This window comes from Myxine glutinosa, chromosome 13 (genome assembly GCF_964187855.1).
Source record: "Myxine glutinosa chromosome 13, kmMyxGlut1.1, whole genome shotgun sequence".
Classification (NCBI taxonomy): Eukaryota; Metazoa; Chordata; class Myxini; order Myxiniformes; family Myxinidae; genus Myxine; species Myxine glutinosa.
Window position 1 is genome coordinate 92,664,569 of NC_136273.1, and position 19,423 is coordinate 92,683,991.

General features: G+C 46.5%; 1 protein-coding gene across 1 annotated transcript in view; it reads right to left on the minus strand.

Annotated features, from left to right (window-relative positions):
• The window catches only part of LOC137438406 (adhesion G protein-coupled receptor B3-like), a 413,438-nt gene that overhangs the window by 130,599 nt on the left and 263,416 nt on the right, over positions 1–19,423 (minus strand). The window contains 1 exon segment of the mRNA XM_078767712.1: positions 1,669–1,738. Coding sequence (XP_078623838.1) covers positions 1,669–1,738 — 70 coding nt within the window.

The window sequence follows — 19,423 nt, forward strand, 5'->3', positions numbered from 1 at the left end:
TTTGGTTGTTGTTGTTGTTGTTGTATTGCCCCAGACAGTTCTTTCGAACAAGCCTGCATCACGGAGACAGCCGACTGATCTCCCGGGAGCGACTCAGAGATCCCCCACATCCAGGATGGTGTACCCCTGCCTTCACAAAGTCAGGGTCACGGCAGAGTTAGAGAGAGAGAGTAATGGCCGGTCCATGGGGACAGATTGGCAGTCTGACCATGACTGCGCTGCTCTGACGAATCCGGGAAGCAGGGAATAATGGGGAAGATTTGGCCCGACTTGCGTTGGCGGGTACAACCACCACGAAGAGGCATCCCCGATAGTTGTAGCGATTTCGTTGGTTACAAGGTTGTTGTCGTGAAACTAGAGGTCTTACATACTGTGTAAATGAAGATACAGGTTAAGTATCGTTTCCATCACTCCCAATACTAATTAACAGCAATTAGCGATCCACTCGTTATGCGATGATGATTTGCAAGAGTTAATAACATAACATTAATACTTATTGTTATAACATTTATTAGTTAAAATAACGTTAATGCTTATTGGCCTTTGTTCTTTGTATTTCTTTTTCCATCTTTGCATTCTCTCTTTTTATTTCAACTTTCACTTTTGCTTTTCACTTTCCCTGCCAGTAAAGCTTTTTTTGTCATTTCAGCACCTGGCAGGTGTCCTTCAGCATTTAGGGATTTATGGAAGAACCAATTTTTGGCCTCAAGGATGAAGCATAGATGCAGACACAGCTAGTGAGTGCAAAGTACGGTGGGAAATATTTATTTATTTATTTATTATTAACCCTTGGATGCAGTGATTGGGCCTCAGAGGCCCACAAGGTTTTTTTTTGTTGCAAAAACTATGCTGTACAAATTTTTTTGGGAATGAGCCTCATTTTCACCGACTTTCATGTTGTTACATAAAATTCAATGAAATAAAAAAAATTAATTCAGGCTCGTGGGAAAATCTTCATTCTTCACATATAACCCGAAAATCCGACACGAATGCAGGGCTGGGGCCTCCGAGGCCCTGCATAAATGTTGTTGTAATACTATGTTATATCATTATTTTCTTGATATGAGCCTCATTATATGCTCCTCTAACTTGGTTACAAATAATTCAGTGACAAAAATATGGAAATTAAAAAACTTCACACGAATACATTCGTGGGGCCTAGGAGGCCCAATGGCTGCATAGGTGTAGGATTTTTGACAGTTGTGGACATATACATTCTAAATAAAAGGATTAGTGAATCATATTTTTTGAGCAAATACTCCTCCGTGAGCCTCAACGTTTTAGAGAAAAAAATGTTGAAAAACGAAGAACAAAATTTTTTTGGGCAAAAAAAGAAGAAAAAGAATAATTACTTGTATGGGATTCTTCCAACTAATAGGATCAATGATTCACATTTTCTGAGCAAATACACATCCATGAGCATCAACTTGGATTGAAAAAGGAAATGAAAGAAAAAAATCTATAAAAAATAAAATATATAAAAACATTACACAAATACATCCGTTGGGCCTCCGAGTCGCAATGGCTGCGTTTATGTAGGAATTTTGACGCCTGCATCTAAGAGTTAAAGCAACACACCTGCAATGTCAAAAAGAGTACCCAGCCATACTACCTGGTTTTTAGTTACACAGACAGACATTTACTCCGAGTTACCCGCCCCGTACTCACTAATTTGCAGTACCGTAGCCCTTGGTCTTGGTGAATCCGATAGAGATTGCCACAACCAAAGCAGGCAAACCTGTCGCGGAGAAGAAGATCAAAAGTTTATTAAAAAGGAAAATAAAAAACTTTCACAGATGAGTTATAAACAGAATTTAGGCCACTCACAAATTGCAATAGCGGGTTGGGTTTGAAATTAATTAGACTGCATTCCCTGTGAGCAAAAAACCGACAAAGCCTTCAACAATATTCGAGAACAAAGCAGCTTACTTGCTCGAATGTAAAAATAATTAAAATGCATGAATTTGTCACCAGTTTTGAGAGTTAAATTTGTACTGAAAGTTGGAACATTTCATTACACTCGTTTTGAAGTCAAAATACGGGTTGTGACCTTTTTTTGGCTATGAGATTTTTTTTGTTTGCTTTATTGTTTTATTGTTTTATTTTATTAAATATTATTTTAAAATATTATTAAATATTAATTTATTTTATTTATTTTTATGTTTGCTTTATTTATTTGTTTGTTTGTTTAAAATATGGTTGGCAGCTCATTCCTCAAGACCTAACAAGGAGAACACTCATTTTTTAAATCTTGAAATTAATAAAAAGTTAGAGTTTGTTTAGTAAACGAATACAAAATGTATCAAAGCCATGATTTCGTTTAGTAGACTGGATTCTGAGGGAGTAACCAGTGATCAAACAGATCTTAAGGCCCAACGATTCTTCTTCTTTCATTTGCAGCACGTGCCCAATTATTGGCCTCAACAATTTTCAACTGACGCAGTGCCCCCTATAGGTTAGAGCAGGAATGTGTAATTTTTTTCAGGTTACCGGCGATAGCTCGCCTACTCTTCCTGTAGAACACTGTGGAGTAATTAATGTCCTAAAACTAATGCTGAGACATGGGACACCCAGTTTAGCATCCATCCACACATTTATCCCTCACCAAGTTGGACCAACTTCTATCTACCCATCCCAACTCTCTCTTCCTCATATGTGGTGATTTCAATTGTCACCATGCCAGTTGGCTGGGTGTGGGTACCTCTCTCACCAGCCATGGCTCTTCAGCAAAGGACTTCTGTGACTCACTGGGACTGACACAATCTGAAAATTTCCCGACCCGGATCTCAGTCAACGGAGCATCTTCTCTTCTGGACTTGGTTATGACTAACTTCCCTGAAAATGTCTGCTGCTCTTCTTCTGCTCCAATCGGCTCATCTGATCATGTGCTTGTTAAAGTGGACATCTCTATGACCATTCTCAGAGAGCCACCTCAGCGTCGACGAGTCTGGCATTTCACTCAGGCCAACTGGCACGGTCTTCAAGCAGCCATCAATCATCTGGACTGGTCTCCCATCTCTACCGCCTCTCACATCAACTCATCCTGGGAATTCTTCCAAAGTAAATTGATCTCTCTCATGCACAGATTTATCCCATCTCGTCTTCAGTTGTCATACCCTTCCTCCCGTCCATGGTACACGGAATCCTGTGGTGAGGCTATTGCCCAGAAACAACTTGCTTTCGTCTCCTGGAAAGCAAATTCAACGGAAGGAAATCGCATTTCCTTTCACAAAGCCCAAAACAAGTTTGTGTCCACCCTCAGGAGAGCCAGGAACCAATATCTCTCCGTTCTCAGAACCGTACTCTCTTATCTGTCTCCCTCTTCCAAATCCTGGTGGCGTCTGGTCAAATCTGTTTCTGGTGTTTTTTCCCCCTCGATCCCCTCCCTCACCTCAAACGGCCACACGGCTGACTCCACACGTGAAAAAGCTGAATGCCTCAACTCTGTGTTTGCCTCTAAATCTTGTGTCCCAAACCCATCCCTCTCTGTACCCACCGTACCCAGCTGCTCCTGGACTCTGTGTCCTTTCCCCCTGACAAGGTGGAAAAGTTTCTGTCAACCCTCGACTCTGATTCTGCAACTGGACCTGACGGCATCAGCCCACGGGTCCTAAAATCCTGTTCTTCCGCTCTTTCACTCCCCCTCCCTGTTCTCTTCACCCTCTCTTTTGCTCAAGGTCATCTGCCATCTGCTTGGAAATCTGCCAACATCACCACTTTGCACAAAAAAGGTGCAAAAACAGATCCCAGCAACTACAGACCAATCAGCCTTCTCCCAATTATCAGCAAAGTCATGGAATCCATCATTGCTTCAGATATGAAATCTTTCCTCTCCTCCAATGGCTTGATCTCTGATCATCAATTTGGTTTCAGACCTGGTCACTCTACTCTGGACATGCTGCTTCTGCTTTCTCAACAATGGATGGAGGTCCTCAATGCCAAACAGGAAATTAGAGCTGTCTCCCTTGACATATCACGTGCCTTCGATACGGTCTGGCACCCCGCTCTGCTCACCAAACTCTCCTCTTTTGGTATCCATGGAAATCTCCACGCATGGCTGGCGGACTTCCTCTCTAGTCGTAGTCAACGTGTGGCCCTGAATGGGTTTCTCTCATCTCCTCTTCCTGTTCAGGCTGGAGTTCCCCAAGACAGTGTTCTGGGCCCTGTGCTTTTTCTGGTCTTCATCAATGATCTCTCTGACTCTCTTGAAAATCCTCTCTCTCTCTTTGCTGATGACTCTACTCTCTGTCACTCCATTCTTCATCCCTCAGATCGGCAGTCTGCAGTCTCCCCACTCTCTGCAGACCTGGACAAAATCACAGACTGGGCAAACAAGTGGAACATGTCTTTCAATCCTGACAAATCTCACACTCTTACAATGTCTCTCCGAAAAGACCGACTGGACAACCCTCCCATCCACTTTCTGAATAATCCTCTCCAAGAAGTTCTGTCACTCAAGCTTTTGGGTCTCACTATCTGCCATGATCTTTCCTGGGAAAACCACATTTCAAATCTGGCCTCCAAAGCCAGTCGCCGACTGGGCATCCTCCGTCGTGCGAAGTCCTTCCTTGGCACATTTGAGCTCCTCACCACATACAAGGCTTTCATCCGCATCTCAATGGAATACTGCTCTCCCCTCTGGGCTGGTGCTCCTGCCTCACACCTAGCTCGTCTTCACGCTGTTGAACCCAAAGCGTTCAGAATCATTGGAATCTCCCGCGATGAAGCTAACTCCAAGGGCCTCTCACTCACTCACCGCAGGCAGGTTGGTGGTCTTTCCGTCTTCTACCGACTCCTCTCTGGCCTTGCCCCCCCAGCTCTCTCTGGGTTCTGTCCCGCAAATATTCCTACAGGTCGCACAAGATCTGCCTGCAACCCTCTTATGGTTAAACTGCCAAAATCAAGACTCTCTGCTCACCTTCACTCCTTCATTCCTCTTTTCTCCCGCCTCTGGAACAAACTCCCTCACTCTCTTCAATCCCACTCCACCCTCCAGGTCTTTAAAACAGCTGTTCACCACCATCTCTTATCTTCCCCCATCCAAAACCTTGATCTTTTCTACCCCCGCTAATTTCACCCCAATTCCACTTTTTTGAAATACCAGCTTCTGTCCTGGAAGTCCTTGGTGTCCCTGTGTTTTATACTTCTCCCACCCCCCCCCCCCCCCTTCCCACGCCTCCTACCCCCAAGCCCTCTCCCTCCCACACATCTCCCTGCTCTCAAATGTTGTGTTTGTATGCTTCCCCTTCTCTCCCCATCTTGTCTTCCGCTCCCTCTTTTTATATATTTTGTTTGTCTGGTTGATTTGTTTGTGAAGTAAATGTTAGCTCTTTCACGAGCCTCGATTCAGGATACAAAAAAAAAAAAAAAAAAACCCTGCATGTGAAACACCAGGATGACTGTTTAGAGGCAGGTCAGGATTCAAACCCAGGCTAGACAGCTCAGAGGAGAGTATGCACAAGTGGAGGCCACCCTGCCAGCTCCAATCCAAGATACATAAACGTTTTAAAAATTGTATTGTTAAATGTACAAGTATATGCAATTAGTAAGAAAATATATAAAAGTAATATTATATTTATTTATATATATATATATATATATATATATATATATATATACATCCATATATATATATATATATCTCTATATATAAAGGAGGAGTGTCTGTGTGTGTGTGTGCGTGTGTGTGTGTGTGTCTGTCTGGATGTCCGCTTATAACTCAAGAACTACACATCGGAGAAACGTTTTAGACACAGATTCGGAATCAGCATAAAATCCTGGTGGTTTTAGGCTACGTTTTATTTTAATATCAATGATTTTAAAAAACCGCGCCAGCTGCAATTCCATGGTGTAGTTTGTGGCGGCGCGAGACGTTCGGGGTGTATTGCAATGGTTTGTCGGGTTTGGCTGTGGGTCCAGAATAGCTCCCATTTCCTTATGTCCTGCCACTTTTATTTTGATTCTTCTGTTTCAACGCCTTCCTTATCTACCTTATATCCCCCCTCCCCCCCCCCCCCCCCCCGACGAGGCCTCTACATAATTTCATGCGGCAGAATTTCGTGCATTTTGAGTGAAAGAAGTGAGACGAAGTTGTAGGAGAAAGAAGAGGCGCGGTAACTGTGGAGGCCTCAATCGTGAGTGGAAATGGCGGGAATTGCGTTTGTATCGCAAAGTAAAGGATCTGCATTCATTTCTGAACTTGCATTGGTGGATTGTTATACATCTGCATTATTTTTCATAAAACAACTTTATGTTGAACTTGAAGGCTCCAAGCACGGACTATATATACACAAAGAATTAAGTTAAGCACCCCTACACAACGAATTAAGGTAAGCACCCCCTAATATATATTCTTTGTGTATATGTATACATTGGCATATATTCTAAGGTATGTGAGATCAAATAATGATTGGTATGACATTAGCAATTACCCATTGATGAAATTGAGTGATCAAAGTGAAAAAAAGTGATTGGTTGAGTCAGTGATCCGATCACGTGGGTCCTACACACGTTATTGACGCAAAGATCGCTAGAGGTCTTCTCAGAACAATGACTGTACGTTAGAAAACATAAACGTCATCCACACTGTCCGTGATGGACCTATAGCTCCATACTTAAATTGAGGTGAAAATATGCCTAAAATTCCCAAAAAATTTCACCTTAAATTATTCAGAATAAAATATTGAAAACGGCATGATTGTTATGTTTTTATGTGACCATAATATCACTTCTCCAGAAAATATAGCAATATCATGGGTATATTACACTGTTTTGACGACAACAAACTTGTAATGTGCGAGGTTGTAAAAAAACGGGGGGGGTGCTTAACTTAATTCTTTGTGTATATATAGCCCTCATTGAGGTAAAAATAAAAGTAAAAAGCCTGCTATCGCTTGCCAAGCTAGCCGTTCCCCCCTCCCCCTCCCCCTCCCCCTCCTCCTCCCCTCCTCCCCCTCCTCCTCCCCTCCTCCCCTCCTTCCCCTCCACTCTCCCCTCCCCCCCTCCCCTCCCCTCCCCCCCTCCCCCTCCCCTCCCCCCTCCCCCTCCCCTCCCCCCTCCCCACCCTCCCTCCCCCCTCCCCACCCTCCCTCCCCCTCCCCATCCCCCCTCCCTCCTCTCCCTCCCCCCTCCCTCCTCTCCCTCCCCCCTTCCTCCTCTCCCTCCCCCCTCCCTCCTCTCCCTACTCCAATACCGAGGCCAGGACGTCCACGCAGAACCACAAGGAGAGATGATCGCCAGCTGCACCGGTTAGTCTGCAATGGCCGTACCAAGTCAGCTAATCGGCTTAGGGCTGAGTGGCAGCAACTGACAAATGTGCCTGTATCCAGAAGGCTAGTCAACCAGCGACTGGTTCAAGCAGGGTATCGTGCCAGGCGTCCCCTGAGAAAGCCACGCCTGACCAGACAACACAGCCAGCGACGATTGCAGTGGGCCAGAGAGCACCATCAATGGCAGCCAGGACACTGGAATCACGTGACCTTCAGTGACGTGTCTAGATTTCTGGTCTATCGTCAAGATGGCCGCATCCGAATGCGCAGACAAGTGCATGAAGCCCACAACGAAGATTGTATAGTGCCAAGAGTCCAGGCTGGAGGTGGTGGGGTGACCGTTTGGGCTGCTTTTCATGCAGGGGGCAAAACTGACCTGGTTGTTCTGAATGGAAACCTGAACCAGTTCAAGTACAGGGTCAGTCTGGAAGAAACATTGCTTCCATTTGCTCGTGCAGCCTTTCGAGGAAACTTTGTCTTCCAAGATGACAATGCACGGCCTCATCGTGCTCGCGTGATCCAACACTTTCTTGCTGACCGTGGTGTAGAGCATATGGAGTGGCCTGCCATGTCCCCAGATATGAATCCGATAGAGAACTTGTGGGCAGAACTAACGCGCCAAATCGACCACTTGGACCAGCAGCCGACCTCTGTGCGTGAATTGCAGCAGGCTTTTGTCACTGCATGGCAAGCGATTCCTGTCCAAACCTTGGCAAATCTCGTGAACAGCATGACTCGAAGTGTACGTGCTCTCCTGAATGCTCGTGGGGGTTCAATTTCAACAAAATCCAAGATGGTATAGTACTTCTACTGAACTTTAATTTTACTGTCCGTAATCCCAGTCATAATTTAGCTTTTGTTTTTGTTGAAATTTTTTTTGGCTAATGTGCAAAATAAAGAGATACTTCTGGAAAACGTACAGAAGTTTAACACAGTACTGTCCATGAATTGAGTTCGATATCAGTTTACATCACTTTCAAGGATCAATTTATTTGCTTCTAAATGTCAAATGAGGTTTTTGTTTCTTTTAAAGGTCACATTAACAAAATCTAGAATAATTTCAACATAATTCTAATGAACTTTTGGTTCTAAGTCATCTTGAAAAGTAAGTTCACCCCCACAAAAAAAATATTCCATATGAAATGCTAGGTCTGTATATATATATATATGGCCGTACCGCTGTATGGCTATATATTGTTGCGAATATGGAATTTGGCCTCCATATCCGCTTGTAAATATTCCCCTATTTTCTCCAATACTCCCCAACTTTCCCCAATCCCCCATTCCCTAGTCCCATTGCATGTAAATAACAATCAGTAGAGCCGACCTTCCCCTTATTCCCCCATTAAATGTCGTGCCCAGGTCCACCGCACCACACGTAGCCAACTTTCGGACATCTTCCTAGTTATTCTTAATCTATGTCAGTTAAGGCCTCGTTTCCATTAAGTATGACTCTTCGTTGCACCAGAATGTGATTATATGGCATCAGTAGTGAGTTTAGGACCTTTCCCATACCTCCTCCCATCTTCTTCCCCAACAACAACAATAACAACAACTACAACAACAATTACAACTACAACTACGACTACAACAACAGAGGGGCGGGGAGTGTGCGTCCTCACACCGGCTCGGTTACCCGCCATGACCATACGCTCCACGGCGTTACCCCGAAGGGGCTGGCTGTCAGCTCCTCGTCAGGGGCGGAGCCAGTAACCCCCCCCCACGCACCCAATGAGAAGCAACGTGCCGATTCCACGAGGCGGAGCTAACGAGCCGAGGGCGTGTCACTCCCCGCCGGATATACGCGGCCCCGCGCCGGATGTGACGTGAGATGCGCCCCCAGCCTGGAGAGAGAAGTCGCCACCCCTCGAGCGCTGCAATACCTCCACCGCATCTCTTAAACTGGACCGTACGTGATCCTGCCCTGAGCCCAGGTGCACCTGGAGCGATCGCTACCCGCCTGTCCTTTGCATCAAACCCCGTGTGAGTGAGCCTTGTCCCGTTTATTTGTCGTCTGTTGGGGTTAATATAAGTGTGTTTAAGTGCCCACCTTCCTATGTTTCCCTCTTGTCCCTGTAATCTAAACCTTCCGCATTATTGTAATAACAACCTTTGAGAACCGTATCCCTGGTGTCGTGTCGTATTAATTCCAGCCGTGTGTCTTCTTTTTCCTTCATTGGTCTAGCATAGCGCGATTCGTCAACGTTCGGGCACAATCGGGTAACTTGTGCAGACGTGGTCATACCATAAAACCGCTCGGTAAATAACATCCAAGCCACGTCTGTAACAATTGGTGTCGAGGAGTGGAATTCGAACCCGGGACTAAATTAGTTAGGCCCAAATTTTGGGAGGGAAAATCGATTCGGAGCGCGTTTCCCGCGCGAAATTATAACGGCGAAATTTCAATTTGTTTTACGAAAATAAAAAATAAAAACCGAATTTTGAAAGTCGCGCTATGGCGGATCAAGACAGCTGGGGTCCGGTAAAGGAGAGTGAGGTAGGGTCGATCCAGGACCAAAATGAGGGACAGGAGGAGAGCGAAGCAGTGAGGGCGGCAGGTTCGCAAAATAGCGCCGTCACGCACGAAGAAGCGGGCGCGCAAAATGGCGCCTCGCTGGTCACCGTGCCCGCGACCGAAGTAGCGCCGCTGGGAAGATTGGAACTTTTTTTTATACAAATGACGGCCCTTATGGAAAAGAATAGTGAGCGATTGGAAAACCAAATGGGGGTAATGAGGGACGAAGCGAGGGTACCAGTGAGAAGTTAGACAATAATTTTGAGGAGTTAGACAAGAAAATTGGGAAGTTAGACAATAATTTTGAGGAGTTAGACAACGGGATAAAAGAAGTAAAGAATGGGTTAACGGGGGTAGAAAACAGAATGGCCGCTCAAGAGAATCAAATGGAAGGGATGAAAAAAGGGTTAGAGGGGTTAGAAAACAGTATGGAAGGCAAATTGAGGGACATGAGGGACCAAGCGGAAAGGGAAGTTAACCAAATGGGGCAGCAGATAGAGGGGGTCAGAATGGGGGTAGAAACCAAACTGGATGCTCACAGGGAGGAAATGGAGCAGATGAGGGTGGCATCTGGGCAGGAGATGCAAGTGATGGGAGAGGAGATCAGAAGAGGAGTGAGTGAGGAGGTCGGAGGAGTGCGCGAGGAGGTGAGGCACTGTAAGGAGCACATGGAGAAGGAGGTGAGAAAGGGGACTGTAAAGTTACAAGGGGGCATAGAGGTCCTGACGCAGGAGGTGGAACAGCTGACGGAGGGACAAAAAGGACTAACGGAGCAGGTTCAAAGGAACACTGCGGTATTAGGAGGTTTAAAAGCGACACAAAACGACATAAAAAACGACTTGATAGCGACAAAGAGGGAATGTCAGATGGTACGTGAGGGACTGACAACGAGGCTGGACGAGGTGATAGAGGTTATGGAGACGAAGGACCGGCAGGTGAGGACGCACATGGAAACGGTCAAGGTAGCCTTAGAGGATGAGCTTGAGGAGACGTACCGGGGAATAAAAGAGGTGAAGCACAAATTAGAAGAAGTGGAAGAAGGGATGAGCGAAATTAAGAAGCGACGGAGAGGGGATAAGAAAGAGATAAAAGAGGAGATAAAAGAATTGGTCCAAAGTCTGTGTTTGGATCGTGATGATGTGCTCATTAACCGGATGAGGGATTCGCAGGTGATGGAGGAGAAGCGAAGAGAAAGAGGACCCGGTGTAAGTGGTGACCAATATGGTCGTGCGTATGATGCGCCAGGGGATTTAAGAAGCTTGGGGATTGGTTTGGATCCGGGTGTTCGTGAAAGGCCGTTGGTGAGGTGTGTGACAGGTCTGGTGTGCGAAAGAGGAGGTGTGCGAGAAAGTCCGACTCTGGGGTGTGTGAGGAAAAAGTGCGTGCCAAGGAGTGAGGGTGCTGGCGAGAGTGAGTCGGTCGTAGCGCGTGTGCGAGGGGGCACAGGGAAGCGCGGTGTGGTGAGTGTTACAGAGGGTGTGCGCAAGAGTGTGCGCGAGAAAGGTGTGTGACGGACAGGTGCATGAGGAAAGAGTGCGCTGTCAGAAGTAAGGAAGAGTGTCCACCTGTGGTGAGTGTTACAGAGGGTGTAACGGGAGAGTGTGCGCGAGAAAGGTGTGTGACGGACAGGTGCATGGGGAAAGAGTGTGCTGTCAAGAGTAAGGGTGAGTGCGTTGTCACGAGTGGAGGTGAAAGTAGTGAGAGTGACATGGAGCGTGAGTTAGTTGTGACAGGTGAGCGAGGATGTACACCTGGGATGGAAGGATGCACACCTGGAATGGTAGAGCGTGAGTGGGAATGCACGCTGGAGTTGGTGGTGAGGCACGTGGATGGGTGTGCGAATGAGGGCACACCTGTGATTGTCACAGAGGAGGTGACAGATGAGGGGGCGCGAAGAGGTGTGTTGGTGTGGTGTGCTACCAACGGATGTGTGCCAAAGTGTTCGGTGGTCAGGTGTGTGACCAAGGCTGTGAGTGGAATGGGTGTGCCTGGGTGTGTAAGGAACGGTACAAGGAGCATGGAAACGGCTGGAGGTGTGAGCAAGGAACGGGCTGCGGGGTGTAAGCAAGCAGGTGAAGCATCGACGGTGACCGGGTTAAAGGTTAGGTCGACTTTTAGCCGAAGCGGGCCCTCGGTGCGTGCCGGGTTTCGCGTGCCGCGAGAACCAGCGGGGATCCGAGCCACGGCGGGTTCGAAAGGACCGCCGTGCGCGATCCGTGCTGGGCCTCGCTTTGAACGTCCGTGCTCCACTAGGCGGAGCGGGCGGCCCGATAGAAAGAGTCGTCATGGCGACCACTTTTTGTTGAGGAATTCCGGCAGGTCGAGATCGGGACATTGGATGGTTCCGTGCCGAGAAGGTGCGTGGGATCTCGGGCCGGGTAAACCTCCTTCCCTGCACCGAGTGCCGGACGTGTCCAGCCGCTGGCACAAAACAACCAGCATCCATTGCTTGGCTTCACGAAGCCGGGCTTTGGACAGGGAGTGGCGCACCGAGAGGTATTAGTGAGTCGACTGGGTGATGAGGTTAGTGTTTTGGACCCAAAATTAGAGAAAAACAAAATTTGATGATTGGCAAGGGATTGGCAGTAGTGATTGGCAGATGATGGGCAGTGATTGGCAAATTTTTAATTTGTTGAAATTTGATGTGCAAAATTGGTAGTGAGAGACCCCCGATGTGGTGGGATGGCAAATCCACCATCCCTCACAGGTGGGGGGCAAAGGAGCAATAGCTTATGGGGTGTATGGCAGTGGAAACTAGCCCGGGTGGGTTAGGTTATATTGATAGGGATCTAGAGAAGATGACATTAGGTGACGATAAGGTTTAGTTAGTGACTGATACCTGTAGTGGGGACGCAGGTAGATTAGTATGGATGATAATGACGAGGGAGCGCAATAGGTTAAAGGGACGGCTGGGAAGCGCAAGTTTCAGAAGGGAGTAGTTAGCTGAGATGATGCCGTGTGTGTGAGGATGGAACAGGTGTGATTGCACAGGTGTGCAACTGGACAGGTGTGTGGAGCAGTGTATGAGTAGTGAGTGTTGTGGATCAGCGCGAATGCGCTTGGGGAGAGAAGGGTGCAGGTGGCACCAGGTGTGAGAGCACAGGTGTGCAAGTACAGGTGTGTGGAGAGAGTTGGAGTAAGTGGTACGGAGTGGTGTGCATGGTGCGAAGGTGTGGATGGGGGAAGAGTGGACCCCTTTCACGAGTACCCGGGGCGGGTAGTGTAAGTGTTAGGTAGAGGGTACAGGTAAATTGTGGTTGGATATTGGCATCTGTGGTGCGGTTGCAGAATGGTGTTGTGAATGGGTGCATTGGTGTTGTGGAAATGGCTGGGCGTGTAGCCTGTTAGTGTGTGTAGTTGGTTGGGCACTCCACCACTGTGAGGATGTCGGCCAGGTGAGGCCGCAGGTGGGCTCTGGGAGCCGGTAGTTGTGAGTGGGTGCCTGAGGATCCCGGGTGTGGATCGGGCAGCCCAGTGCCAGAGAGGGCACCGAGTGGGGAGAGCGCCAGAGGGCCTTCCCCAGGTAGTTAGGTTAGGGTAAGGAGCAGGTAAGCTCGGAGGCAACTGCAGTGGTGGAGGTGTGCAGGTGGGTAGACCCGCTGGGAGAGGTACACGCCACAGCCCAGAAATTGTGCGAGGGCACCGGGAGATGAATCGGGGGAGTGAGACCCCAAATTGAAGAGCACCACAGTTTGGCCAATGGGAATTGGTTTTTAGAACCCATAGTGTAAGAGGGCCAATGGTTTGGCCGGAGAAAGACCCCGGGTAGTGTAAAGTTGTTAAAGTCATTTAGGAAATAGTTAGGATTGATGAACCTGTCGCACCATACGCAGCCACTTACCTGTGGTGATGATGATGACTCCACACCTGTGTTTTCTTTGTTCTGTGTGCAGGAAATGAGAATTGCTGTTGGATTTGTGAGACGCATCACGACGTGGATGAGACATTGGGGTGATTCCATCTCTCCCTCCCTAGGAGGGACTGATGATGAATTGGTGATGGCAAATTTTGATGTGCAGTTGGAGATGGCAAATTTTGATGAGAGTTGAAAATGGCAAATTTGATTGGTTAGGAGGGAGAGAAGACGAATTTGGTATATGGGAGGAACGGGGAAGACAGTAGGGATGTTTGTTGATTTGTAAAGTAGATGTTTGTGGGTAGTGTTGTGTTTTGTGGATGCAGTAAGGGGTAAGGGAGGGGCCATGTAGGTTACCTGGTGGGGGGGGGGGCGTACGATAGGAACGTACCTGTCTCACCTGGTTCCCATGTGCCCCCAGTGTGCATCACCTTACATTGCGTGCACTTTTGCGCCCTTACCACCTTACTCACTTGTTTCTTCTTTTGTCTCCCACCTCCGAGGATCTGGCTTTGGGGTAGAGAGAGAGGAGAGAGAGGTGCTGGCTGCGCAGTTGTGGGCCTGCACTTTCGCTGTTTGCTGCCGGGATCGATACACCATATGGACCGCAATGTTTGTGGCCACCCACAATGGACCGCAGTTCGTTTGCGGCCAAGCACCACCCGGGGATGGACCTATGGGTCAACGTGGCACCTATGCCATACAGGTGAACCACTTTTAGTTACCACCAAGTGCACCACAAGAAGAGCAAGAGACACCTGCAGGGTTAGGGGTTGTCGAGTTTATTTTTATTCCAATGAACAATGGTGACTGCACCGATTGGCGGTGGGGTGGTGCTTTTGATGCTGGGACAGGGTGCTCTGCACGTTATTAAAGGCCGTCGGCCACAGAGCACTCGTGGGTTGGTGTATCGATGTTGGCAAGCGCGCTCTCTCTATGCATAACATCTGCATGTGTTCCTCCAAAAACAGGTCCTGGATCGTAGTGTAAATAGCAGCGTAGTCGTGTAAATAATGCTCCCTACCGGCTGTATGTTTAGTTTGAGAATTCTTCCGGATTCGGTTATCCTGTGGGTGTGTTTCTGTGAGGAGAAGGGTGCAACGTCGCAGGGGGACATATTTACTCATTTGTGAATATCTGTAAAACTGTCGCACTCAGGGTAGAGTTAATAGTAGAGGGAACTACATTGCGTGCCACACTAAAGTAGGTAAAAATTTATCGGGTCGGGACGCCCCGAGGGTAGAGAAGGGTGCAATGTTGCGAATATGGAATTTGGCCTCCATATCCGCTTGTAAATATTCCCCTATTTTCTCCAATACTCCCCAACTTTCCCCAATCCCCCATTCCCTAGTCCCATTGCATGTAAATAACAATCAGTAGAGCCGACCTTCCCCTTATTCCCCCATTAAATGTCGTGCCCAGGTCCACCGCACCACACGTAGCCAACTTTCGGACATCTTCCTAGTTATTCTTAATCTATGTCAGTTAAGGCCTCGTTTCCATTAATTATGACTCTTCGTTGCACCAGAATGTGATTATATGGCATCAGTAGTGAGTTTAGGACCTTTCCCATACCTCCTCCCATCTTCTTCCCCAAACAACAACAATAACAACAACTACAACAACAATTACAACTACAACTACGACTACAACAACAGAGGGGCGGGGAGTGTGCGTCCTCACACCGGCTCGGTTACCCGCCATGACCATACGCTCCACGGCGTTACCCCGAAGGGGCTGGCTGTCAGCTCCTCGTCAGGGCGGAGCCAGTAACCCCCCCCCACGCACCCAATGAGAAGCAACGTGCCGATTCCACGAGGCGGAGCTAACGAGCCGAGGGCGTGTCACTCCCCGCCGGATTATACGCGGGCCCCGCGCCGGATGTGACGTGAGATGCGCCCCCAGCCTGAGAGAGAAGTCGCCACCCCTCGAGCGCTGCAATACCTCCACCGCATCTCTTAAACTGGACCGTACGTGATCCTGCCCTGAGCCCAGGTGCACCTGAGCGATCGCTACCCGCCTGTCCTTTGCATCAAACCCCGTGTGAGTGAGCCTTGTCCCGTTTATTTGTCGTCTGTTGGGGTTAATATAAGTGTGTTTAAGTGCCCACCTTCCTATGTTTCCCTCTTGTCCCTGTAATCTAAACCTTCGCATTATTGTAATAACAACCTTTGAGAACCGTATCCCTGGTGTCGTGTCGTATTAATTCAGCCGTGTGTCATCTTTTTCCTTCATTGGTCTAGCATAGCGCGATTCGTCAACGTTCGGGCACAATCGGGTAACTTGTGCAGACGTGGTCATACCATAAACACCGCTCGGTAAATAACATCCAAGCCACGTCTGTAACAATATATATGGCCGTACCGCAACGCTGAAAGGGAGTACTCAGTTTTCACTCTGGTTGTTTTCTTTCTTGCTTTCTTGTTTTCTTGTTTGTCCGGGCGATATCTCAGCCATTCTTTGAGCTAGGAAGCTGACATTTCGGCACAGTAGTGAGCAAGTCCTTTGTCAAAAAAGTTATTTTTGGTTTTTCGATTAATCAATTAATTGAGGAGTTATTTAATTATTTAGCGATTAATTAAGTACTTATTTAATTAATTAAATTTACTTTCTCTTCTGGCCATTAACTCAGGCACCTTTTGAGTTAGGAAGCTGATATTTGGACATGCCAATGACCAGGAGATTTGGCTGCCAAGGCTATTTTTGATATATTAATTAATCAATTAATCGACTAATTATTTAATTATTCGATTAATGACTAAAAAAAAATTTTTTGTTAGATTCTGATGAAATGGTGGTGGTTTATGTGTTCTATGACCGAATTGATTAATAAATTAATTTTTTAATGATTATTATTTATTTATTTTCATTATTAATCATTATTTATTTTCTTTCTCATTTGGGCCAATATCTCAGGCACCTTTTGAGCTGGGAAGCTAATATTTGGACATGACAGTGACCAAGTGATGTGGCTATCAGATATTTTAAATTTATTGATTAATCATTTTATCGATTAATTATTTATTGATTAATTGATTCATTATTTATTGATTAATCAATTAATTATTTAATTTTTTATTAATGACTTATTTAATTAAATTTCTAAAAGTTTTTTTTTTTTTGTATCCATATCGAGGCTCATGAAAGAGCTAACATTTTTCACACAAACAAATCAAACAGGACAAAGAACATGGTATATAAAAAGGGGAGCGGTAGACAAGATGTGGAGAGAAGGGGAAGCACATAAACACAACATTTGTGAGGGACATCGGGAAGTGTGGAGGAGAGGGCTTGGGGGGAGGCGGCGTGGGAAGGGGGAGGGGTGGGAGAAGTATAAACACAAGGACACCAAGGACTTCCAGGAAATAAGTTGGTATTTCAAAAAAGAGGATTTGGGGTGAAATTAGCAGGGATAGAAAAGATCAAGGTTTTGGATGGGGGAAGATAAGAGATGGTGGTGAATAGCTGTTTTAAAGACCTGGATGGAGGGGTGGGATTGAAGGGAGTGGGGGAGTTTGTTCCAGAGGCAGGGAGAAAAGAGGAATGAAAGAGTGAAGGTGAGCAGAGAGTCTTGATTTTGGCAGTTTAACCATAAGAGGGTTGCAGGCAGATCTTGTGCGACCTTTAAGAATATTTGGGGGACAGAGCCCCAGAGAGAGCTGGAAGAGCAAGGCCGGAGAGGAGTCGGTAGAAGACAGAAAGACCACCAACCTGCCTGCGGTGAGTAAGTGAAAGGCCCTCGGAGGTAGCTTCATCACGGGAGATTCCAATGATTCTGAACGCTTTGGTTTCAACAGCAAAGTTACATCTTCGGATGAAGCACTAGTGGTTTAGTTATGCTATTAGCCAATTGATTGAGAAAATATTTTATGATAATCTTTTCTTGATTTTAATTATGCAATTAATCAATCAATTATTGCACACCTCTCCCTCCAAGTAGTCTCCATGAGCTGCACGGCGGTACGCAAAAATAAAATAAGCGAAGCAATAAAAAGCTCGCAAAAATAAGCGAAGTACCAACTTCTAATTTGGTGTGTGGGTGTATCTCGGCATAAGGAAGAACGCTATTGAAAATTGTGTCGCCATGTCAAAATCCAAGATGGCCGCCGCCATATATGTCTGAACCTTGTGAGCGAAATATCTTGAAAAATAAGCGAAGTACCAACTTCTAATCTGGTGTGTGCGTGCATCTAGGCACAAGGAAGAACGCTGTTTAAAAGTGGGTCGCCACGTCAAAATCCAAGATGGCCGCCGCCACATATGTCTGAACCTTGTGAGATGAATATCTTGAAAAATAGCTAAGTACCTACTTCTAATTTGGTGTGTGGGTGTATCTCGGCATAAGAAGAACGCTATTGTAAATTGGGTCGCCACGTCAAAATCCAAGATGGCCGCCTTGCGTCTTCCACTTTGTCAACTCGAATCACTTCACCGACGGGGGACCTAGGCGTAACGCTTGTCGGTATTGTGTAGCTAACTCGTCTCATAACAGATAATACATTCCTATTTATATATTTCAATGTCGGTTTTGACCTTTGTCATTGAATACCGCTCGCTCGTGAACCATCGTCGTCTCCTGACTTGTAACAACAGTACAAAAACAATGACAGACAAGTGCAGATACATTCAAAGTACACCGCCCCCATGCCAAATAATTAAATTTTCTCCAGCGCGGCATTGCTGGGGCGCCTCTGGCGCCCGGCAATACCGCCGTGCAGCTCATGGAGACTATTTGGAGGGAGAGTGTGTGCAATAATTGATTGATTAATTGCATAATTAAAATCAAGAAAAGATTATCATAAAATATTTTCTTAATCAATTGGCTCATAGCCATAACTAAACCACTAGTGCTTCATCCGAAGATGTAACTTTGCTGTTGAAACCAAAGCGTTCAGAATCATTGAATCTCCCGTGATGAAGCTACCTCCGAGGGCCTTTCACTTACTCACCGCAGGCAGGTTGGTGGTCTTTCTGTCTTCTACCGACTCCTCTCCGGCCTTGCTCTTCCAGCTCTCTCTGGGCTCTGTCCCCCAAATATTCTTAAAGGTCGCACAAGATCTGCCTGCAACCCTCTTATGGTTAAACTGCCAAAATCAAGACTCTCTGCTCACCTCACTCTTTCATTCCTCTTTTCTCCCGCCTCTGGAACAAACTCCCTCACTCTCTTCAAAACCCACTCCTCCCTCAAGGCTTTAAAACAGCTGTCACCACCATCTCTTATCTTCCCCCATCCAAACCTTGATCTTTCTATCCCTGCTAATTTCACCCCAATCCTCTTTTTGAAATACCAACTTATTTCCTGAAGTCCTTGGTGTCCTTGTGTATATACTTCTCCCACCCCTCCCCCTTCCCACGCCGCCTCCCCCCAAGCCCTCTCCCTCCCACAGATCCCCGTTGTCCCTCACTACTGTTGTACTGTGCTTCCTCTCTCTCCCCATCTTGTCTCCCGCTCCCTTTTGTGTATGTTTTGTGTGTCCGTTTGTTGTTGTTTTGTGATTGATGTTAGCTCTTACACGAGCCTCGATCTTGTATACAAAAAAAAACAAAAAAAATAAATTTGGTGGACATGTTGGTTTGTGAAAAGGACGAATGGATTCGATTTTTGGTGAGGATCCGGATCCAGTTCTGGATACGATCATTTGTTGCAGTGATCTTCACTATTGAGAGAAAGGGCCCAAAATGATATATAGCACCATATCTCCAAAAATAATGTATGGATTCAGATGAAAATTGGTGGAGAGGTCGGGAGACTGACAATGACGCATTGCTTCAATTTTAGTGAAG